This window comes from Rosa rugosa, chromosome 4 (assembly GCF_958449725.1).
Source record: "Rosa rugosa chromosome 4, drRosRugo1.1, whole genome shotgun sequence".
NCBI lineage: Eukaryota > Viridiplantae > Streptophyta > Magnoliopsida > Rosales > Rosaceae > Rosa > Rosa rugosa.
The window spans coordinates 27,234,424-27,254,257 of record NC_084823.1 but is presented as its reverse complement, the minus strand read 5'-3'; the positions used below and the strand labels follow the sequence as shown (position 1 = coordinate 27,254,257).

Sequence of the window (19,834 nt, the reverse complement as noted above, 5' to 3'; positions counted from 1 at the left end):
TTTCCCCTTCTTTTTCTTTTTGTTATTACACATCACCTCTGAGTTCCTCCTCCTCATTCTTTTTGGTTTTCTTAATTTTTTTTGTAAGGGAACTGTTTGGACGCCTCTCTCTTACTCACTCACCGCCGGCGATCACAGCAGGTTCAATTTCACTTCTGTAGTCTTTTAAACGCTTCATTGTTTGCTGAGAGGATTAGCTCTAGGGATTCTTAACTGCTTAGTTTATGCTCTGATCATGTTCTTCTTAATGCTGGAATTGGCTTTTCAAAATTTTGCACTTGTGTCGATTCTTGTCTGAATCTCTGTTTAGTGCACTAGTATGATATTTTCTTCAACAAACTGCAAAAGTCGAGGTTTTGGGTGCATTTGGGAATTTCAAACAAGGACTCAGATTTCTCGAAAACTATCCCTTAATTAATTGTAATACTCGTTATGAGTTGTTGTTTGATTTTGCTTGGGGTTTGCTTTGTAAGTTAGTGGCATGTCAAGTGAATGGTGATTGAAAGATTGGTGTTTGGTGAGATGATATAGGTGTGTTCTGTTTTCAAAATAGGAAGACTACTAGAATTACTATTCTGTATGTGGGTTGGTTAGATTGTAAATAAAAAGGCCAATTAGTAGTCTAGTTAATACGATCTGGTCAATATCACTAAATAGGATTGAAAATCCCATGAGAAGCTTGGGGGAAGGAAGGGGTGAAGCAAAAGAAGAAGAAAAACAAGATCATAACCCTCGCAAAGGCCTTAACTTTCTGCTTCTGTTTGTCTACTCCACAGGGGCAATGGGGAAAGAAATATAGATAGGCAATAGGAAAGAATAATAAGGAAGAATGTGGGTGGGGGATACGGCTATTTATAACCTTCCCTGATTCCATAAGATTGCGTTTCAGGTCCAAAGCTTCTGACCAGGATTAGTTTGTGCGAAACCTTGACGGGGATTGTAGATGGGAGATACTGAGGTCACAATCAAGTGTAAGAAGACAGTTTTTGTGACTGTTGGAACTACTAGTTTTGATGCTCTAGTGAAAGCCGTGGATACAGAAGAGGTTAAAGAAGAGCTGTCAAGAAGAGGGTACACTGACCTTCTCATTCAAATGGGCCGTGGCTCCTACATTCCCTCAAAGTCTGAAGAAGGAGATGATGACTCCATTGCGGTAGATTACTTCACTTTTTCATCAAGCATTGCAGAGTATCTGAGAGCAGCATCTCTTGTAATTAGTCATGCAGGTTCAGGGAGCATATTTGAGACATTGCAGCTTAGGAAGCCCTTAATTGTCGTGGTTAATGAAGATTTGATGGACAACCATCAAAGTGAGTTGGCAGAAGAACTAACAGACAGGAAGCATCTGTACTATGCTCACCCACAGACACTTTGTCGCATTATAGCAGATATGGAAGTGGAGTCCCTCATTCCATACCATCCAGGTGATGCCACCCCAGTTGCCAAGCATATCAATAGGTTTCTTGGTTTTGCAGAGGATTGATGGAAGTGTATGACCTTTTTACTTGAACCGAATATATCCATAAGATACTAATTTGCATAATCAAGAATTCTTTCTCGCTGGGCATGGATGTCTAATGGACTATAGATTGATCATCAAGGTTTTTCATATACCATACTCTATCTATAGTTTTGGCGGGTTTCTCAGCGGAGCTTTACTCATGCCAATGTTTGGTCTGGTTGTAAATGGCAACTTCATAGATAAGTGGCTGTTTAGTGGTACATTAATTTGAAAGCATGTAACTTCATCATGTATTACCTTATAAGATGGATGGATCAGACATAGATGGATGTAGCAAATGAAAACCTTCCTTGATTCCATGTAATAGGCTGTATGCTTATTTTTCTGGAACAGCAGCTCCCATTATGCTGTCTAGCTATTAGATATATTTCGGAGTTTCTAGTTGCTTATTATTATTCTCTCTCTTTTGATGATTGTCATTTGATGATGGTGGGTTTTCTCTTAGAGCTTTGGTTTGTGGCTTGGATGTTTAATTTTGACTTTTTTCCCTATTCATTTGTTTAAACAAAGAAAATCAAAAATATTGTTGGCCGAGAATTAAATTAAATTGAAGTCTGATTCCTTTGTGAAGCGTAACCTGAAGTCCTCTCTTTCGGCTCGTTCCTCTCTTCTCTCTAACAAACACAATGGCCATGACTTGGAAGCTCCTGAAGCAACTCCGAGCACCGTACACCGTCACCGCCTCTACGAGCCTCCACCGAATTCTACCCCCTCGATTGCTGAACTTGCATAATGCCACTAGAATTTTCTCAAATGGGCCTCCGCTGCCTCCTCCTTCTGGAGAGCCTCCTCTGATTCAACTGCCGCAAAACCCTCCCTCTCCGTCTCCGTCGTCGCTGAACCAGGCAGAGCTCGCTAAGTTTGCCGCCATTTCCGGGACCTGGTGGGAGAAATTTCCTTGAAGATTTCAATTTGTGCATTTAGCTGTGGTTTTGATCAAGGAGAAGGAAATTTACTAATGACATTAACTCTTTGATGATTTTTATGAAAAAGGTGGGATTCGGAAGGACCATTCAAGCCGTTGCATGCAATGAATCCTACAAGGCTTGCATTCATTCGCTCAACACTGTGTCGTCATTTCAGGTGAAGCTCAATTAATTTCTAATTCTAGTTAATTATGAGTTTAGTGAATAATGAAAATCGGTAGCTGCTAAGTAATGAAGAAGTAGGTGTCCTTGCTTTCTGGTACTGTTTACTGAAATGAAACGGTTATAAAGAATCACACCTGAAAACATGTATTCGGACTTAATAGGAAGATAGTGCTTCCATGTTTCTTATTTTGTGTTTTTGATTTTCAGGAGGGACCCGTTATCTGCTAGGCCCTTTGAAGGGCTCAGATTTATTGATGTTGGCTGTGGAGGTGGGATTCTTTCTGAGGTATGTTATTTCAGATGAGTAATTTAGGCATTCGGCAATAGGGATCAAATTTACTAGTGTTGGTTTGGCTGAGTATCCTTTGATACTTGTCTATTGCAGAGACAGTATCCATCACATTGACATTTCTATTGCCCTACAAAGGCATGTAACTTTATCAACTGCCACATTATATGACTGTAACTCCTATTTGGAGTGCCGATGCTTTTTGTCCCTTTTAGTCTCTAATTGCATTGACCAGTTTGATCAGATTCTTTACTTTAAGATATGTGTAACTGAACTGAGATAGTTTACCTGAAAAATGTATTTGGTAAATGGGTTGATGTTAATCTTTAAACTTTTTTCAGCCTTTAGCTCGGATGGGAGCTATTGTAACAGGAGTTGATGCTGTTGAGAAAAACATCAAGATAGCTCGCCTTCACGCAGTATGACCATTCTTTTGAACAATAACTATATATATTCTATGGGTCTGAGTAATTATTTTGTCAAGTGGGCTCTTCATATACATCAGGGTACCTCTAAACATTAATAATTCATGCAGGACTTGGATCCAGTGACCTCAAAAATTGAATATCAATGCACTACAGCTGGTACTTGCTAAACCCCTTTTATATTCTACTTAGTAAAGTTTCTGGTTATCTGAGTTGCATTTCATTGGTATCTCTTGAACAATTTCGCAATTTCGAATGCATGTCCTCCCTCCCTCCTCCCTCCTCCTCCTCCTCCTCCTCTTCTCTCTTCTTCTCTTCTCTCCTTCTCTCTTTCCTGATAAACACAATTAGTGCCTCGTTTTGATATGCAAAACTCTCTAAATTTTTTTGGTTGGTTGCCTCAAGTGTAATCAAATCTGGTAAAAAGGATGAGTAATACCAATCTGACAACCACATCAAATATGTTTTCTGAGTTATCCCTGCATAACATAACTGATATTGTGATTGTTTTGCTTTCCTATCTGTGTCAAGTGTTATTTTGTGGTGGCAAAATTTAAATGCTTTTTGTATTCAAATATATAGACATAACCTGATTTTGTAAGTGGTTGCTCATGATTTAGTGCCAGTTAGTAAGTATTTGTATTTCTTTACTGAAAATTTGAGAGTCCTTTATATTCTTCAATATTCCAATACCTTCTCTTTTCTTAAACTCAAGGTTTGTGTTTTTCCATTACGCGCAGAAAAGCTAGTCGAGGAACAAAAGAGTTTTGATGCTGTGTTTGCTTTAGAGGTATGCATACACTCTCGACACATCAGCCGCGTATGGTTTTCTTAGTGTTTTCGAATTGTCTTGGAGTAAATCCAATTTGTAATAAATTGAAGATTATTCCTTAGGTGATTGAGCACGTGGAAAATCCTGCTGATTTCTGTAAATCTCTGTCAGCCTTAACTGTTCCCAGTGGAGCTACCGTGATTTCAACGATTAACCGTTCTATGAGAGCATATGCCACTGCCATAATTGCAGCCGAGTATCTGCTCCACTGGGTATTTACTCCTTTACACCTGCTGGTTGATTATCTATCCTTAATTTCCATGCAGCATCTATTGCTTGCTGTAAATTGGTCATGCTTCATGTTTTGTTCTAGTCTCAAATGTAGACCATGGTTGTTTTATATACTTAATGATCATCTGTTCTTATGTGAAGGTACTATTATTGCATCTTGCTATCATAAATACTTGGGATACTTGGTTATCTTAGAAATTTCCCTTGAAAAAAGTGATCATTCTACTTGTTGGTGATCTTCACTTTTAGCCTGTTATGGCTAACATGAGATTCATCCACAAGTATTGTGTCTTAAACCCAGCAGTCAATATATTGGGATATCTAGAATTCCCCACCCTACCTCCCCAAAAAACCCAGTTTTATTCTATCTGAAAAATCAACTTGTGTAATAGATGTTGACCCTTTTGCATGGGAATCATCAAGAAATGATTCCTGTTTCGTTACACAGAGGACTCGGAAATTCTTTTTATAATGAAACACTATCCACTTTTAAGTTTAAAGCGGTTTCATTGCATAAGTTGTATCAAAAATATGCACCAAACCTATAGAAAAGTTCTATATGTATCCAATTGTTATTATTGAAAAGGACTCGACTGATATTCTCCCAGATGTTAACTGTAAAATATTTCTGCCAAGAAGATGGACTCCTTCTGCACACATGAGTGTTATGCTTTGAAATGATAGTCTTTTAGTCTCATTTGTTATTATATCTTGTTCAGTCATAGGTTTTCCTCATGATGATGACATTTTGAATACAGCTTCCTAAAGGTACACATCAATGGTCAAATTTTCTTACTCCTGAAGAACTAGTCCTGATCCTGGAGCGTGCTTCTATTTCAGTAAGCTGAACACCTTATATTGATCTACTAATTACTGTTACATGCATAGAGATCTCTGCCTCAGCACTTCTTAAAAGTTAAAACTAATTGTTTGGTTGGTTTTGTCCAGGTCCAAGAGATGGCTGGGTTTGCATACAACCCTGTGACAGGAAGATGGTCAATATCTGATGATGTTAGTGTAAATTTCATCGCTTATGGTACTAAAACCAAAACAGGCAATTTAGAAATATAAGGAAACTTCGTCCTTGTTGTCGGTTTTGTTTGTTGAATGAACATTCTTTTATACCTGTAAATTTCATCGCTTATGGTACTAAAACCAAAACAGGCAATTTATAAATGTAAGGAAACTTTGTCCTTGTTGTCGGTTTTGTTTGTTGAATGAACATTCTTTTATACCTGTATTGTCCATCCTGTTTATCCACCTTATAAACCAAATCCTCAACTTGCCTGTGTACTGGACATTTCTATACATACCCTACGCAGAGCATGAGATGAATTGCTCAGCAGCTGCTTGGCATCTGGCGTCAAGGTAGGAATCTCAGACTTTGAAGACAATGAGGCCTCAGAAAACGCAACCTGAATAAAGTTTGGTTTTCTTTTAACACATCTGGCTCTGTATTTGTAGTGGCGTGGATGTTTACACTGCCCTTGCTGGAGCTGTTGGAGCTCTATATGGTCCGCTTCATGGCGGAGCAAATGAGGTGAGTGCTTGTATGTTTCATTTTCATAAGCAATGTTTACTTGCTTCAGAACAAATATGCTAAGTTGAAGTCCATTATGCGCAGCATTGGGAGATTGGAATTTACAGGTTAATATGATGAGTGTTCTTCTATTCATCATTGTCCTTGTGTTATATGTTGCAAATAGCAATTATCTTCTTGTTGTGGCCTTGATTTGTGCAGCCTGTGTTTAAGATGCCAACTGAAATCGAATCTGTTGAGAACATTCCAGAGTTCATTAAGGGTGTGAAGAGCAGGTATTTTGCTTACATCTAACTGGTTAAGTAACTGGTGAAGCAACCTTATTTGCATTTTGTTTTTATTTTTAATCTTCTATTTATTGAAACATTGTTTCCTATTTGTCCTTCAGGAAGCAAAAGATGTCAGGTTTTGGCCATCGCATGTACAAGAACTATGATCCTAGAGCAAAGGTCATATGAAAGCTGGCAGATGAAGTATTTTCCATGGTTAAAAGGGATCCACTGATTGGGGTAATTTTCTGATCTTCATCTTTCCCCCAAGGAAAGGAAGAGAGAGAAGGAGAGATAATCTATAGTTATTGTAATCCTGTTAGGCTTTTGGTACTCTTCTTCGATTTTAATGAATAAACACCATAAATTCTGAGTGCAGTTATTGTATGTCATTTGCAGGTAGCTGTTGCTTTGAAGAAAGCTCAGTATCTGACGAGTATTTTGTTAAGAGAAAGCAGGTAGTTTTGACGGTTTTATTCCCGATGCTTTTGAATCAGCTCCGCCTCACCGGCATCTACTTGGTTGGCGAGCAGTTGTACAACTGCGTCATCTCTCCTCACTCCTTTTCTGACTGAATTAATTGCAGGTTAGTCAGATCTCAACCATTCCCTTTCTCACTCACAGCTCTGTTGGGATTTCAATTTTCAATTAATTACGGCACCAATTGAATCTACTAAATACTTAAAGCATTGAATCTTACATCTCCTTTCTTGTTACTGTGTTAATCGAATTGGTCCTTAGGTTATGGTTTAGGTTCATTTTGAATTCCAAGTCCTATCGCTAGTTGCTGTATTCTCATGTTTGGAATTGGGGTTTCGGAGTTTCAATTGGAAAAGGAATCCAGTGGTAGGTAGGTTTGGTTTAACTTAGTTGAGGGATAGTTGCACTTTGAGGAGCCGAGGAGGTGATTATACATACCTTGAATCTATTACTTAGCTCCAGGTGTGAGGAGCCGAGGAGGTATACAACTCCTACAATGTTTTGGTGGTTTTCAAGATGCTTTCTGTTAGTGACAGTTTGAATAGGATTTCACCATGTTGATTTTTTATTTTTATGCTAGTGATTAGTGAGTCTGCTTACTTATTCTTTGCAAGGCTTGAGTCCGTATTGAAGCATGACATGTCACTGAGCATTGATCCCTATGATTTTTCCGACTCCAGTTTAGGCCTCCAATTTTTTTTTTTTTTTTAAATAATATTTTTATTTATAATTTATTTTGTACTCGTCTAACTTTACCAGTGTGGCAGTGTCCCACAGTCCCACCTTAGTCCTTCATTCCATTAGATGTTCTGTTACTTTTAGGGGTAAAACGTCAACCCAACTCATCATCCCAAACCCTTTTCTCTCATCTCATGGCCATAAAAACCGTAGCAATTTCTATTGCGTATGCTTATCTTGATCAGGTCTGAGCTTTTTTGTGCCTGCTTTAGAGAAAGAACTACAGTTGTTGTGGCCATGAGATGAGAGAGGATGAGAGAACCATAAGGCCTAAGTTGGTGACTTGGGTAGGGACCCGTAACAATGACAGACAAGTACAGTAAGTCCTAGAGTAGGACACACGGATTAAAGATGGACGACTACAAAGTTACAGAAACAAATTGGAGGAATAAAAGGGAAATCCAGTAAATTTGAGGGAGCAAGCCAATAATCAACCTCGCCGCATATTATAGACAATGTTAGGCATATTTTACGAGTAATTGGTGGTTGTAATAGGCTTGCCAATAGTTAGAACTGGGTAGCTCTTTAATTGTAGAATAGTGCTGGCATGTGTGGAACCTCAGAAAGCTGGTTTGTACAAGATATATTAGAGGCACAGATCTTTCTTATTGTTTTCCTGAATCCATGTAAAATTTTTGGTCCGGTAAGTTCTATTTTTGATGTTGGCTGTTCTTGCAGATTGGCTGCTCAGCAAGAGGAACGAAGTCTGGAGTTTGTCATCTTTCATATTTCAATAAAAAGTATTCGTTTGACTAGAGCCTTATTTGAAGGCTGTGAAATTTTTATCTAGAGATTTGTCATGTTGCTACTCTACCCCTGAATGGCTACACGTTTGACAGTTGCATAAGTTGAGGTATGTGCATTTTGGCTTCTGTTTTTCCTCTGAGTTTTGGATGTTAACAAGTTGTGTAATTCTTTTTGGCCTTCTTTCTTATCCGGGAAGAACTTTCGTTAAAACTTGGAAAATGAAAACTTACAAATCAAGGGGCACATAATGACTTTATTTAAGCCTTACGCTGATCTAGGATTAAGGAAAAGAGTTCCACACTCCCAGTTTAACAGAGTTATTGCATCCTCTGTGAAAGCGTGGGAGAGAGCCAAGAAAGGCTCAGTCCCAGTCCCCATCCAGAAAGTCAATTGACATTCTTTATAATGGTTTTTGTTTCAAGAACAGTCAATTATTAGGTTTAAGTTGCCTTCATTTTTTCTTTCTTCTTATTTGCTCCAGAACTTCGATAAGACCATCTCTGAGCAGGGCATGACCTTCAGAACTCCTTGGAATTGCTTTGAATCATGGGGCACAATTCTGTCTTCACGAATGTGAATCAGACTCCATAATGTGGCTTAATACACTTTCACATCAGATGGCTTTATGAAACAAAGTTCCACAAATCTCTTCACTGGAACCACTATACAAAGCATGTTTGATATTGGTGCTCACCACACTTTTGAGACACCAGATTCAAATGTGGAATTGCATACTCCAAAGTCTCCCATCTACTTTTGGCCTAACCCGGTTTGAAACAGAAGAATTAGGCGCTGACTTACATTAACGTCAATCTGCTCCAGAATGCTTGCAACTTGGTTACTAGCTGACTCACATTTCTTAGTATCCTAGTTGAATTAGGAAAGAGAAAGAAGGGTATGTCTTGGAACATTATTTAACATGGTCGTACAGGGCAAGTCTGTTGTGGTCGCATGTGTAAAAGTTGGGGACCGTATAAGCTACATAGTTATAACAATTAACATGTGAATAATATTTTGTAATGATGATGGCATTAGCATACATGTGGTGGCAATTATTTATATAGCTATGCAGTAATATTTTGTAATCAGACTCCATAATGTGGCTTAATACACTTTCAATATTGTTAAAGCTACGCACCACTCTATGTTTTGAAAATAATGACAATAAGAAAAGGGGAAATAATATGGCTGGCGATCCAGACAATGAATCATTTTGCAGAACCATCATCCTGCGCACTAGCTAATATTGCTATTCAATGAAAGTGGGTCTTTCGGGGTGTCTTCTTTGAGGTATCGGAGGATATTCTCTCGAGCTATGGTCATTCACATCTTTGGTCGGCTTAAAAAAGTTTATTATTATACCCACAAAGAAGACAATTATTTCACTTGCAAGCATATCTGGCCGTCCCCTATTGGGATGTACTATTAAACCTAGGGTCATGAGGCTCGAGGTAGAGTTTCTTATTTTGTATTAAATGTGATTAGAGCATATGCTAGATGTTGGAGGACTATTCTAATGGTTGTTTCGGGCACAACAGGTTTGGCTACTTCTTCGATGAAGGAAACTATCCACGATACTTCCTTAGAGCAAGTTCACCGGTTCCTCTTTGACCGGGCAAAACATGGATTTGGTGAGGTGGCAGTCATCAAAGTTGAAATTGTGGCTTCCACCGGTTGAAGCTTGCCCAGCCAATTGTTGGCTTTTAATGACTGAGGCCAAAGAAAAAGGCAACAGCATGACTAAATTTTTGACTGGGTTTGAGGGGTTGCCAGCTGGGCCCAAGCCATAACATGGCTGACATCATCACTCCACCCTACAAGCATGAAAAAGGTGGGTAACTGTCATGAAATCACAGCGGTCCATTTCAATTAAGTAGAAGATCCAACGGCAAACAATTAATAACCAATATATATATGAACAGTCTTGACTGGTTAAGAAAAAAAACCGGTGCAAACCTATGTCCAGTGGTAGTGAATAGTAACTTGACTGGTCGAATTCTTGACTTCTCGACTTTGCCTTTTCTTGACTACGGGTGCACTTGCTCTTACGAAGTTGGCGATCTCTAGGGTTCCGAACCCTGCACCATCAGTTTTTTTTCTACGAGCACCATTAGTATCTTTCAATCTCTACTTTACCCTTCTAGTGTTTTTGCTCTTTTTTTCTTGTATCTCTACTATTGTAAAGGAAAGCCAAAATTTAGTGTCAAAGGCTTCACCAAATTTTGATTTGCCATAAATGTCATTTACAATAAAAATAAAAACTCATAATGAAATAATCAAATAATCTCAAAGGGTTATTATGGTAATCTACAAAAACACAAAAAAATATAAGATTGAGGAAATAGGTGAGAAGAATCTCTTCCTTTCAACAATAACACCTCCTCAAAAAAAAAAAACAATAACATGTGCATGGCAGGGGTATGAGAATAGTAATTAATAATTTTACGCTTTCTATCACCATGAACGAAGACCAAGAGCTCAATAATTAATATTTACAAACAAGAAAAAATTGGAAGGAAGAAAAGAAGACGATAAAGAGAAGAAGGTAATGATTTGGACTTAGGTTAATCGGCTAGAGGTCTATGCGATTATGCGATTAGGCTTGGATCCATTGGTTGGTTTGGGCTTAGGTTCCAACTTTCATTTTTTATTTTTTATTTTGTAGGAATTTCTCCTTTTATGAGGACAGAATTTGTAGATCTCTTTTAGATATGTTGCCAAGAGTACCCATAGTAGTATTAGTTAAATTCATGACCTAGCAGAGCGCTCTGCTAGGGTTTGTGGTGTGGCGACTCTTCTTTGTCATCGTGACCTATACCTACTCCATTCATGGAGAAAATTTCTGGCTTCGGCCTATTCATTTGTGTCTTTGTTGTTGTCGGAGGCAGTGTGCCTGTTATGAGGAATTTGGTCGCTGCTGAGGCTGGGGCGGTGAGCCAATATACTGTTGGCGCGGTATCGGAGGTTGGCGGCGCCTTCTGGGAGGAGTGCGATCCGGGTAGAAGCCACGGCGGTGCTGAGGAGTGGGGTCCCGGTGGTGCTGCTGTCGCGGTGGTGACTTGGTGGGTGCAAAAGAGGGATTTCCTCTGGCCGGATTGCTTGCTGTCGGTGTCGAGCCCCTCTTGCGGATCTATGCTTGGTGGTGTTGGCGACCGTTTTTGGGTGCTCGACGTTCTTCGATGCCATGGCGGAGAGGCAGACGATGGCCTATCGATTGGCGGCTTGCCGGGGAATGGGTGTGTCATCGGCGGCAGGGTCGTCTGCCCAGATGGAGTGGTTTCTGGGAGACAGTCCAGTGGATTCTGGGCCCATGTGGTTTTGGATTTGGGCCAGAGGTGCAGTGGGTGGGCTGGAGCAGCTTGTTTTGGGCCTCCACAGTTTTGGATCCGAATTTGGGATCCGGGAGGGTTTTGCAATTGGTTTCGGATCTGGGATCTGGGTGGACGATGGGCTTGGACTGCAATCCATTACCTGTTGTGGGTTGTTTGCTTTTTACGATGGCATGGGGCTCCTGTGCTTTACTGGTATTGGCTCCAGGACCCTATTCTATGGTATTTGTTCGTGAAAGATCGTCTGCCAACATGGCCATGTTCTGACAACCTTGGCCGGCTTCGATCTTTAGGTGGGAGAGTGCCTTCATTCCGACGTCAAGTTGAGTTTTGTCAATTTGTGCGTTGGGGTTCGATGGGTAGTCAAACCACCGACTACTCAATTCACTACACGGCTGCAATCCGTAGTGTAAAATCAGCGCTGCGTTTCGACGTTGCTGCTCTTGCATTTTTAAGTTGTTATATTTCTTATGTAATTTTCTTTTCGTACTGTTTTAATTCCTTCTTGATGTCTTTTTTGACATCGTTTCGTTGTAATTTTTATTTTCAATAAATGGCTGACCTCCTTTGATTAAAAAAAAAAGAGTACCCATAGTATCTGTGCCCCTTTGACTCCCCTGGTTGTTTGGAGAGTAGTTTTGGCCAGGACTTATGATCTTTAAAAATGTTGAATTGCTTAGATTATGGCTCTTTTTTCAGCCCCACTGGAATGAGTCGTTATGTATAATTTTACCGATCAATGATTCAATGAAATGAGTTGATATTTTTCTATAAAAAAAAATTTTAAAAAAAAACTGTGTTAGCAATGTAACTTTAAATGTATTTTATATGTAATAATTAGCTGTTAATTAATTCAGGTTTAGTTTCCTTGTTAGTTACATTAGCTATTAAGTTGTAATAGATTGTTAAGAGATGAGCTAAACATGATGTACCCCCACCACTTTGTATAAATAGGATATATGAAGATGTAGTACCATTTTTCTTCTTTTCATTACTTTTCTTTAAGAAAATTATGAATAACTTATCTGAGGTACACTTTTTTATTATATGTTGACAAATTAATTGTTTAAATTTTTGTACTTTATAAATGGTGTTCAAGTAAATCTAGAATATATGTGTGTCTGGCCCAAACTCTAGGTTACTTGACCTAGTTGTAATATAGGGTTTAGAATTAGAGATATTCTCGGAGATATCCGATTAATTGTACGATTATCTTTCCTTGTACAACTCTGATTCTATGTCTTGTAATCCTCTATATAAAGAGGCCCCTATTATCAATGAAACGACTCAATTCTCTCCCAATTTCAGTTTTCCTTAAACACGTTATCAGCACGAAGCCCTAACCCTGAAACAAATAGCCAAACCCTGATTCAAGAAGCTAAAACCCCAAATTCGAATACAAAACCTTCAAGCCTTTTCTGCCTCCACCTCACACCTTGAAGCCCTCGACCCCAGGAGTTCAGAACCGGCGGCGCCACTCCAAGAACCGGCTAGAAACCTACCAAACTGGCCACCGGAAGCTCCATATAACCCGCAGCAAATATTCCACCGGTTCACCACCTTCTGGACCTCCAACTTCTAACAAATTTCGTCAAAAGAAGCTCATCCAATCAAAGATGCAGGAATCGGAAGAAACAGACCAAAAACCGGCCTAGAAGAGATTGAACCGGCAGCTAAACCTTACAGTAGGAAAACCGGCAGAAAAGAGAAGAAAAGAAAGAAAAAAAAATGGGAGAAGAAGCTTGGCCCAGAAAGAAAGAAGAAGGAGCCCAGCCCAAAGAAGAAAAGCCCAGAAGCCCACTGACCTGACCCGGCCCATTGACATACCTGACCCACCGCCACGCCATCTTCCACGTCAGCACCGGACCCCACTGCCACGTCATCCCTGGGACCCACTGCCACATCATCATTGGACCTCATGCCACGTCACACTGGACCCCACTGCCACGTCAGCTCGGTCAGCTCACGGGTCAACGCCGGTCAACGACCTCCGAATACCGGCGACTTTTCCGGGCACTTTTTCAGGCGACTTTTTCCGGTCAAATTTTCAGGCGACCTATTTTGAAGTATTTTTTTTTTACTAAAAGTTCCTGTTTTTGAGTTTTTATTCATTTTCTCGGGGACTTGCAACCTCCCTTCTTCTACCCCCCTTTCTTCATCATAGGGGAGACCTAATTAAGCCGAACTGTGGGAGTTCGTGCTCACTCCAAGCTTGGAGCTTGTTGAGATCTCCAAACTTAGAGTTTGTAGAGAATTTATGATCGACCACTTACGTCGACATTGTTTCGATCTAATCCAATACCTTTTGGAATTGAATTTCTTGGAAGCAATTACGCTCAGAAATTTTATATGTTTTCGTGGTAGCCTTTTACGCTCCGAAACTAACCCTAATTTCTTGTTCTTTTTCAGGATGAGTAACCTGAACAAATTGGACTTTGCTCCATTGGGAACAACTGGCTCTGGATATCACAGGTGGGTTCGTGATGTCCGCCAGCATCTCAAAGCTGATGGAATCCTGGATATGATTCTCGAGCCTAGCTAGGACGTGCTAACTGTTGAGCAAGCTCAAGCTTTGGAAGCAAATAGAGCAGCCTTAGAGGCAAATAAGGCGAAAGCCATCATCCTAATGACTCGTCATATGGATGATTCGCTCCAGTACGAGTGTATGAATGAAGAAGACCCCAGAAGGCTGTGGGTCTCACTCGAAGAAAGATTTGGCAACGTCTGTGACTCCCTGCTTCCTCACCTAGAAGTGAGATGGCATAGCCTCCGCTTCTGTGATTTCAAGTCAGTTCTTGACTACAACTCGGAAGCACTTCGCATTAAATCCTTAATGGAATTTTGTGGTAAAGAGATCACAAATGCGATGTTGATTGAGAAGACTCTTTCTACCTTCCCCGTCTCTGCATTGATGGTTACTAAGAACTATCGAATCGATGTTACTACAGGACGGATCACAAGGTTTCATGAGCTCATTGGAGCTATGAATGTCGCTGAAAAGCATGACAACATCCTTGTGAAGAACTATAATTCAAGATCCGTGGAAACAACACATATTCCGGAATCCAATTATAGCCGCGCCCCTAAGAGAGGGCACCAAGAGCGAAACCCTAATCTTAGGGATACTTTTGGACGTTCTTGTCCATATAATCGCTCTACTTGGGAAGGTAACCGCCAAAATAGGCGAATACGGAACCGAAGAGGTCAACATGGAAAGAGAGAGGGAGGCAACATCTCTGGCCATGTTGGCGGAGCCACCAACACTAAGAGCCATCTAAATGACGCTTTCAAAGCGCCTCAATCAATGGAGTCTGAGCAAAGAGATGTATGTTCTCGATGTGGAGTATCCGATCATTGGGCACACATTTGTAGAGCTCGTGAAGAAATTGTCATCCCCTACAAAGCATATTGTGAAGCAAGAGAAGCTCACTCTGTGGAACAAGAAGATCAAGAAGATGATCTAGAGTGAAGGGTTGAAGACTACAAATCTGGCTGGGATCAATAGATCGCCAATTCTATCTAGCTAAGTCTTTATTTTTCCAAGAGATGTAATAGGCAATTGCCATATACTTTGTAGTAAATGCCATTGGTTTAGTTTTTCTTCACATAGGCTCATCCAAAATGAGTATGATGTCTAGGAAGGTTTTGAGATAAGTGGTACTTAAGCGAGATTTGCTCCACCGACATCTCTCTACTCACCTGGTCATTTTTATTTTGGAGTCACTGAAAGAAGTCAAACGATGATGTACTCCGTTGGTTTATTAAGAAACAATGATGTACTCCGTTGGCTTATTAATAAAATTTCGAGTTCTTTTCATGACTCCATTTTGATTCTGAGCATATTACTTTTGTGACTACGATGGCTGGGTCATCAATATTAATTCAAGGACATGGAATAGCCCAAGTTCCCCTTGCCAAATGGCACTTTGATTACTGTCATAAAAACTCTCTACGCTCCTAGGGCAAATCGCACCTATGAATAGCCAACGGATTCCATGCGAAAACGCATGTAAAGAATGGAAATGAGTTCCTTTGCTATGCCTCTAACGATTGCGAACAAAGGCGCATCTTAAAGAAGTTTATGTGTCTCTCTAGTGGACTCTATGTCACTATTCGAGCTATTAAATCCAATAAAGTTATGAGAGAAGATCTCTTGGATTTAGACACATATTGGCTTTGTCACGACAGGATAGGTCATCCTAGTCATGATATGATGATCCGTCTACTAAAGACTTCACATGGACATCCTTCTCTCGAGCGAAACGAAGCATGAATCAAAAAGTTGATTCATAGACTAAGTGTGACCACCGTCGCTGCCGTCCACCACCAGCCTAGGGCTGGCATAGTCCTTATCCATGATGCTATGGATAGCGTACATCATAGTGATGACACCCCAGGTGATGTAGCAATCACCAACTTTGCTTCAAATAGCGTTTCAGACGCTCAAGCCCAACCAAAATCTTCATTAGTTACTTCTAAACCCTCTCGCTCATTTTACAAAGCCCGTTCCTTAGGCAAACTAGGACTGAGACTGTCCTATGCAAAGGATATGAAAATACTCATTTTTGTTCTTACATAGAATCCATGGGGATTCTATGGACTGATTCAACCAACTTGCGGACGTTTAAATATCTCATGATGTTGGTTGACACGCAAACACGCTGGTCACGTGTTGTGCCATTGTCCACTTGTAATGCTGCTTATGCTACACTCCTAGCACATATCATATGACAACGGGCTCACTCCCCGAATCATCCTATTCAGTCAATTGGATTTGATTATGCTAGTGAGTTTACATCGAAGACTTTCGATGGATATTGCAATGGGATTGATGTTGGACATCATATTCTCATAAACACACCCAAATGGTCTCGCGGAAATGACTACGATCGATGGTAGTCAGGATATTGGTAATGCGCACCAACCTCCTTATATCCGCTTGGGGTAATGCAATATCGCATGCAGCTATGCTAATTCGTCTACGACCTACCACCACTCAATGTATCTCTGGGTTACAGCTAGTAATTGGGTACAAATATTTTGTACTTACGCACATTTGAGTGAGACATTTATGTGCCAATTGCGCCGCCACAGCGCACTATGATGGGTCCTTACAGACGAATGAGCAACTACGTTGGATTTGAGATTCCAACTATCGTCCGCCACTTAATGCCCTTGCTAGGCGATCTCCTTATCGCTATTTGCGGATGTCACTTTGATGAGACAGTCTTCCCGTCGTTAGGGGGAGATAAGAATAGGAATGTTCAGCAGGAACGACAGAAATTGTCGTGGTCTGTCCCCACTATGTTTCATCTCGATCCCCACTAAAGTGACAAGATCACACATATCTGCTGCAAATATGCCTGCAAGGATGAACGTCCCTACGAGAGGGCGTAGCGCCACCCTACAAGGAGGTTGGCATGGCGCCAACGCCAAAGAAAGTGGCATTCTGGCGTTACAAGCCATAGCCCCAGCTAAGATGCATGGGAGGCCTGTGGGTTCGAAGGATACTTTGGCACAACTCAATCCTTGGATCATCGACACTCAAAATCCGTCTCATGAGTATCTTCCGGATTATGGTTATAGTTGGGGGACGCCTCAACGTCAGAACCTATTTATGAGAATATAGAGCTCTATGAAACTTACACTAGTGTACATGAGACGTGGGATAGAAACTCCATCATAATTGATGATGTAGTCGCGCATTTCATTGCGCATAAGTTTGTTGAGTCCGATGATGTCGAACCACGCTCCGTTGATGAATGAATGCCAACGTAGAGAGATTTGGCCTAAATGGAAATATGCGATACAGGTTAAGTTGGATTCTCTAACGAAGAGGAAGGTTTTTGAGTCAGTGATGCCAACACCTCCTAACATAAAACCTATTAACTAATAGGTCTTCGTTAGACAGCGTCATGAGATAAAGAGATGGAAATCTCGCCTTATGGCGCAAGACTTCTCACAAAACGCCCTGAAATAGACTACGATGAGTCATATTCTCTCGTAATGGATGTCATTGCACTCCACTACCCTGTCAGTTTGGTAGTTTCCGAATAACTGAACATGCAGCTTACAAATGTGGTCACTACATATCTCTATGGGGATCTAGATACGGAATATACATGAAGGCTCATGGTGAACTTCATTTACCCAAGTCAAGTGGCGCTAGACCATGGAGCGCGTTTACAAAGAGGTTGAAACGCTCACTAAACTTGATTGGGAAGGGATATGCCCACGCGTTTCCATAACAAGTTTCGGATTCTATCGCGGTTCATGTTGGACATGATCTTCATTGGAACCCCTTAAAGAGTTAAGGAAAACCGCTGAACACTTGAAATCTGAGTTTGAGATGAAGGATTTTGGGAGAACACGATTATGTCTCGGTTTGGAACTTGAGCATCGTGTTGATAGATGCTTAGGCATTTTGACAAGGTCAAGCCTTCAAGCACCCCTATGATCGTCCGTAGTCTTGATCCTGAAAATGATCTTCTTTGTCCAAAGGACGATGATGAAGATGTGTTAGAGGCAGAAGTGTCTTACTTAAGTTGTACTTACCCCAATGCACAAGACCGGACATCTCATATGTTGTGAACTTGTTAGCTAGATAAAGCTTTGCGCCAACGCGACGCCATTGGATTGGTGTAAAATATATCATTCGGTACTTGAGATGTACGATTGATATAGGCTTGTTCTACCCTTACAGAGAGATGATGGATTCGGACCCATCACACACCAGGAACGCGGCCAACATTGGCCTGCGTCCACTATCCCCATCCCAAAACAATATGTGTTTTGGAAGGTTTTGCTGATATTGGTATCTCTCTGACCCATACAAAGGTCATTCCCAAAATGGTTGAGTGTTTACCATGGGTAAAGACCGTGATATCTTGGAGATTTACAGAATAGACCCTAGTCGCTATATCTTCGAACAATGCAGAGATTATTGCTCTTCACGATATGGTTCGTGAATGTATATGGTTTGGATCCATAATTACGCATGTTCGAACAATTGTGGTTTGAAGTCTACCACAGATGAGCCTACGAGCATTTAGGATAATGCTGCTTGTTTTGAACAAATGAAGCAAGGCTACATCAAAAGTGACAACACCAAGGATAATCAGCAACAATAGACTCTCCTCAAGATCAAAGTGTACGCTCGATCTGAGGACAGTGTGGCAGACTTGCTCACTAAGTCATTGCCTAAATTCCACTTTCGAGAAACATGTTGGTAGCATCATTTGCAGAAGTTATCCGAACTCCCATGACCATAGTCATCAGGGGGAGATGCAGACATCAGGGGGAGATGTCTATATGTATGGTCTCGAAACGTGAAAGGTGTGTTGTGCTCTTTTTCCCCTTCGACCGAGGTTATTTTTGTCCCACAGGATTTTTGTTACTCGGCAAGGTTTTTAATGAGGCAACGAGAGGAGCACCACGTTTGGGAGACACAAGGGGGAGTGTCCAAGTAAATCCAGAATATGTGTGTGTCTGGCCCAAACTCTAGGTTACTTGACCTAGTTGTAATAGGGTTTAGAATTAGAGATATTCTCGGAGATATCCGATTAATTATACGATTATTTTTCCTTGTACAACTCTGATTCTATGTCTTGTAATCCTCTATATAAAGAGGCCCCTATTATTAATGAAAGCACGACTCAATTCTCTCCCAATTTCAGTTTTCCTTAAACAAATGGTTTATTTTTATAAATTTTCAGCTAAATTGAAAGTCGCAAAAACATTCATAGACATGGTTTACATTAAAAAAAAAAAAAAAGTTCATATTGGTCATATTTTATTTGTGCATTGATTTGATCCAGTTTAGAACCTTAACGATTGTCAATTCGGCTCAAAATTTGCAAAATGATTTATTCGTAGAGATCCACAAACTAAAGGGTGAATTTGTCGAGATATAATGAAAAAGTGGGTTCCATCAGAATAGCCATAATTTCATTAGACAATACATTAGAATAGCCAATCTTTTTTTGAGGAAGCAATAAGAGGATCACCTTTGTCATTTCAAATACATAATAATGAAGCCTGTAACACCTTGTTTGTTATTGTTTAGAGAACCATCAAAGTTTCATTTTCACAGTCTTTAGTCTTATGAAGAAGGCATTCATTTAGTTGTTTTTTTTTTTTTTGAATAATTCATTTAGTTGTTTTAAGAGGTGTTAAATGTAGATTATTTTTTCATTTGAATGTATTCCAATATAGGAAGACATAGTAGCTGATGCATAAATAATTTGTAGAGGGATTTTCATAATGTCTTTATCTTCTATAATTAAGTCAATTTTTGAGAGAATTGTTAAATTTTTAAACTACCATATATACCCTCACATAA

The 19,834-nt window shown here is 40.1% G+C and overlaps 2 protein-coding genes and 1 long non-coding RNA gene across 3 annotated transcripts; all 3 read left to right on the top strand.

Moving 5' to 3' along the window:
• LOC133742049 (uncharacterized) lies at positions 1-1,966 on the top strand. Its single transcript, XM_062169742.1, has 2 exons — positions 1-141; positions 890-1,966. The coding sequence occupies exon 2, from the start codon at positions 944-946 to the stop codon at positions 1,481-1,483; it is 540 nt and encodes a 179-aa protein (XP_062025726.1). The 5' UTR covers positions 1-141; positions 890-943; the 3' UTR covers positions 1,484-1,966.
• LOC133742047 (ubiquinone biosynthesis O-methyltransferase, mitochondrial-like) lies at positions 2-5,637 on the top strand. Its single transcript, XM_062169740.1, has 10 exons — positions 2-141; positions 2,094-2,405; positions 2,516-2,605; positions 2,821-2,899; positions 3,244-3,321; positions 3,438-3,486; positions 4,068-4,117; positions 4,222-4,371; positions 5,149-5,229; positions 5,339-5,637. The coding sequence occupies exons 2-10, from the start codon at positions 2,149-2,151 to the stop codon at positions 5,459-5,461; spliced, it is 957 nt and encodes a 318-aa protein (XP_062025724.1). The 5' UTR covers positions 2-141; positions 2,094-2,148; the 3' UTR covers positions 5,462-5,637.
• Positions 5,638-5,930: 293 nt separating this feature from the next.
• Positions 5,931-9,214, top strand: LOC133742051 (uncharacterized). The gene is made up of 6 exons (XR_009862334.1): positions 5,931-6,037; positions 6,132-6,205; positions 6,319-6,439; positions 6,599-6,785; positions 8,096-8,270; positions 8,646-9,214. It is a non-coding gene; the product is annotated as an uncharacterized LOC133742051 (long non-coding RNA).
• Positions 9,215-19,834: the final 10,620 nt, after the last annotated feature.

Excerpts from the sequence above, each read along its gene's own strand:
- LOC133742047 (XM_062169740.1), top strand. The coding sequence starts at position 2,149 with ATGGCCATGACTTGGAAGCTCCTGAAGCAACTCCGAGCACCGTACACC. Across the intron at positions 2,900-3,243 it reads GAGGTGGGATTCTTTCTGAG|CCTTTAGCTCGGATGGGAGC; the intron begins GTATGTTATTTC and ends AACTTTTTTCAG. Across the intron at positions 5,230-5,338 it reads TGGAGCGTGCTTCTATTTCA|GTCCAAGAGATGGCTGGGTT; the intron begins GTAAGCTGAACA and ends GGTTTTGTCCAG.
- LOC133742049 (XM_062169742.1), top strand. The coding sequence starts at position 944 with ATGGGAGATACTGAGGTCACAATCAAGTGTAAGAAGACAGTTTTTGTG.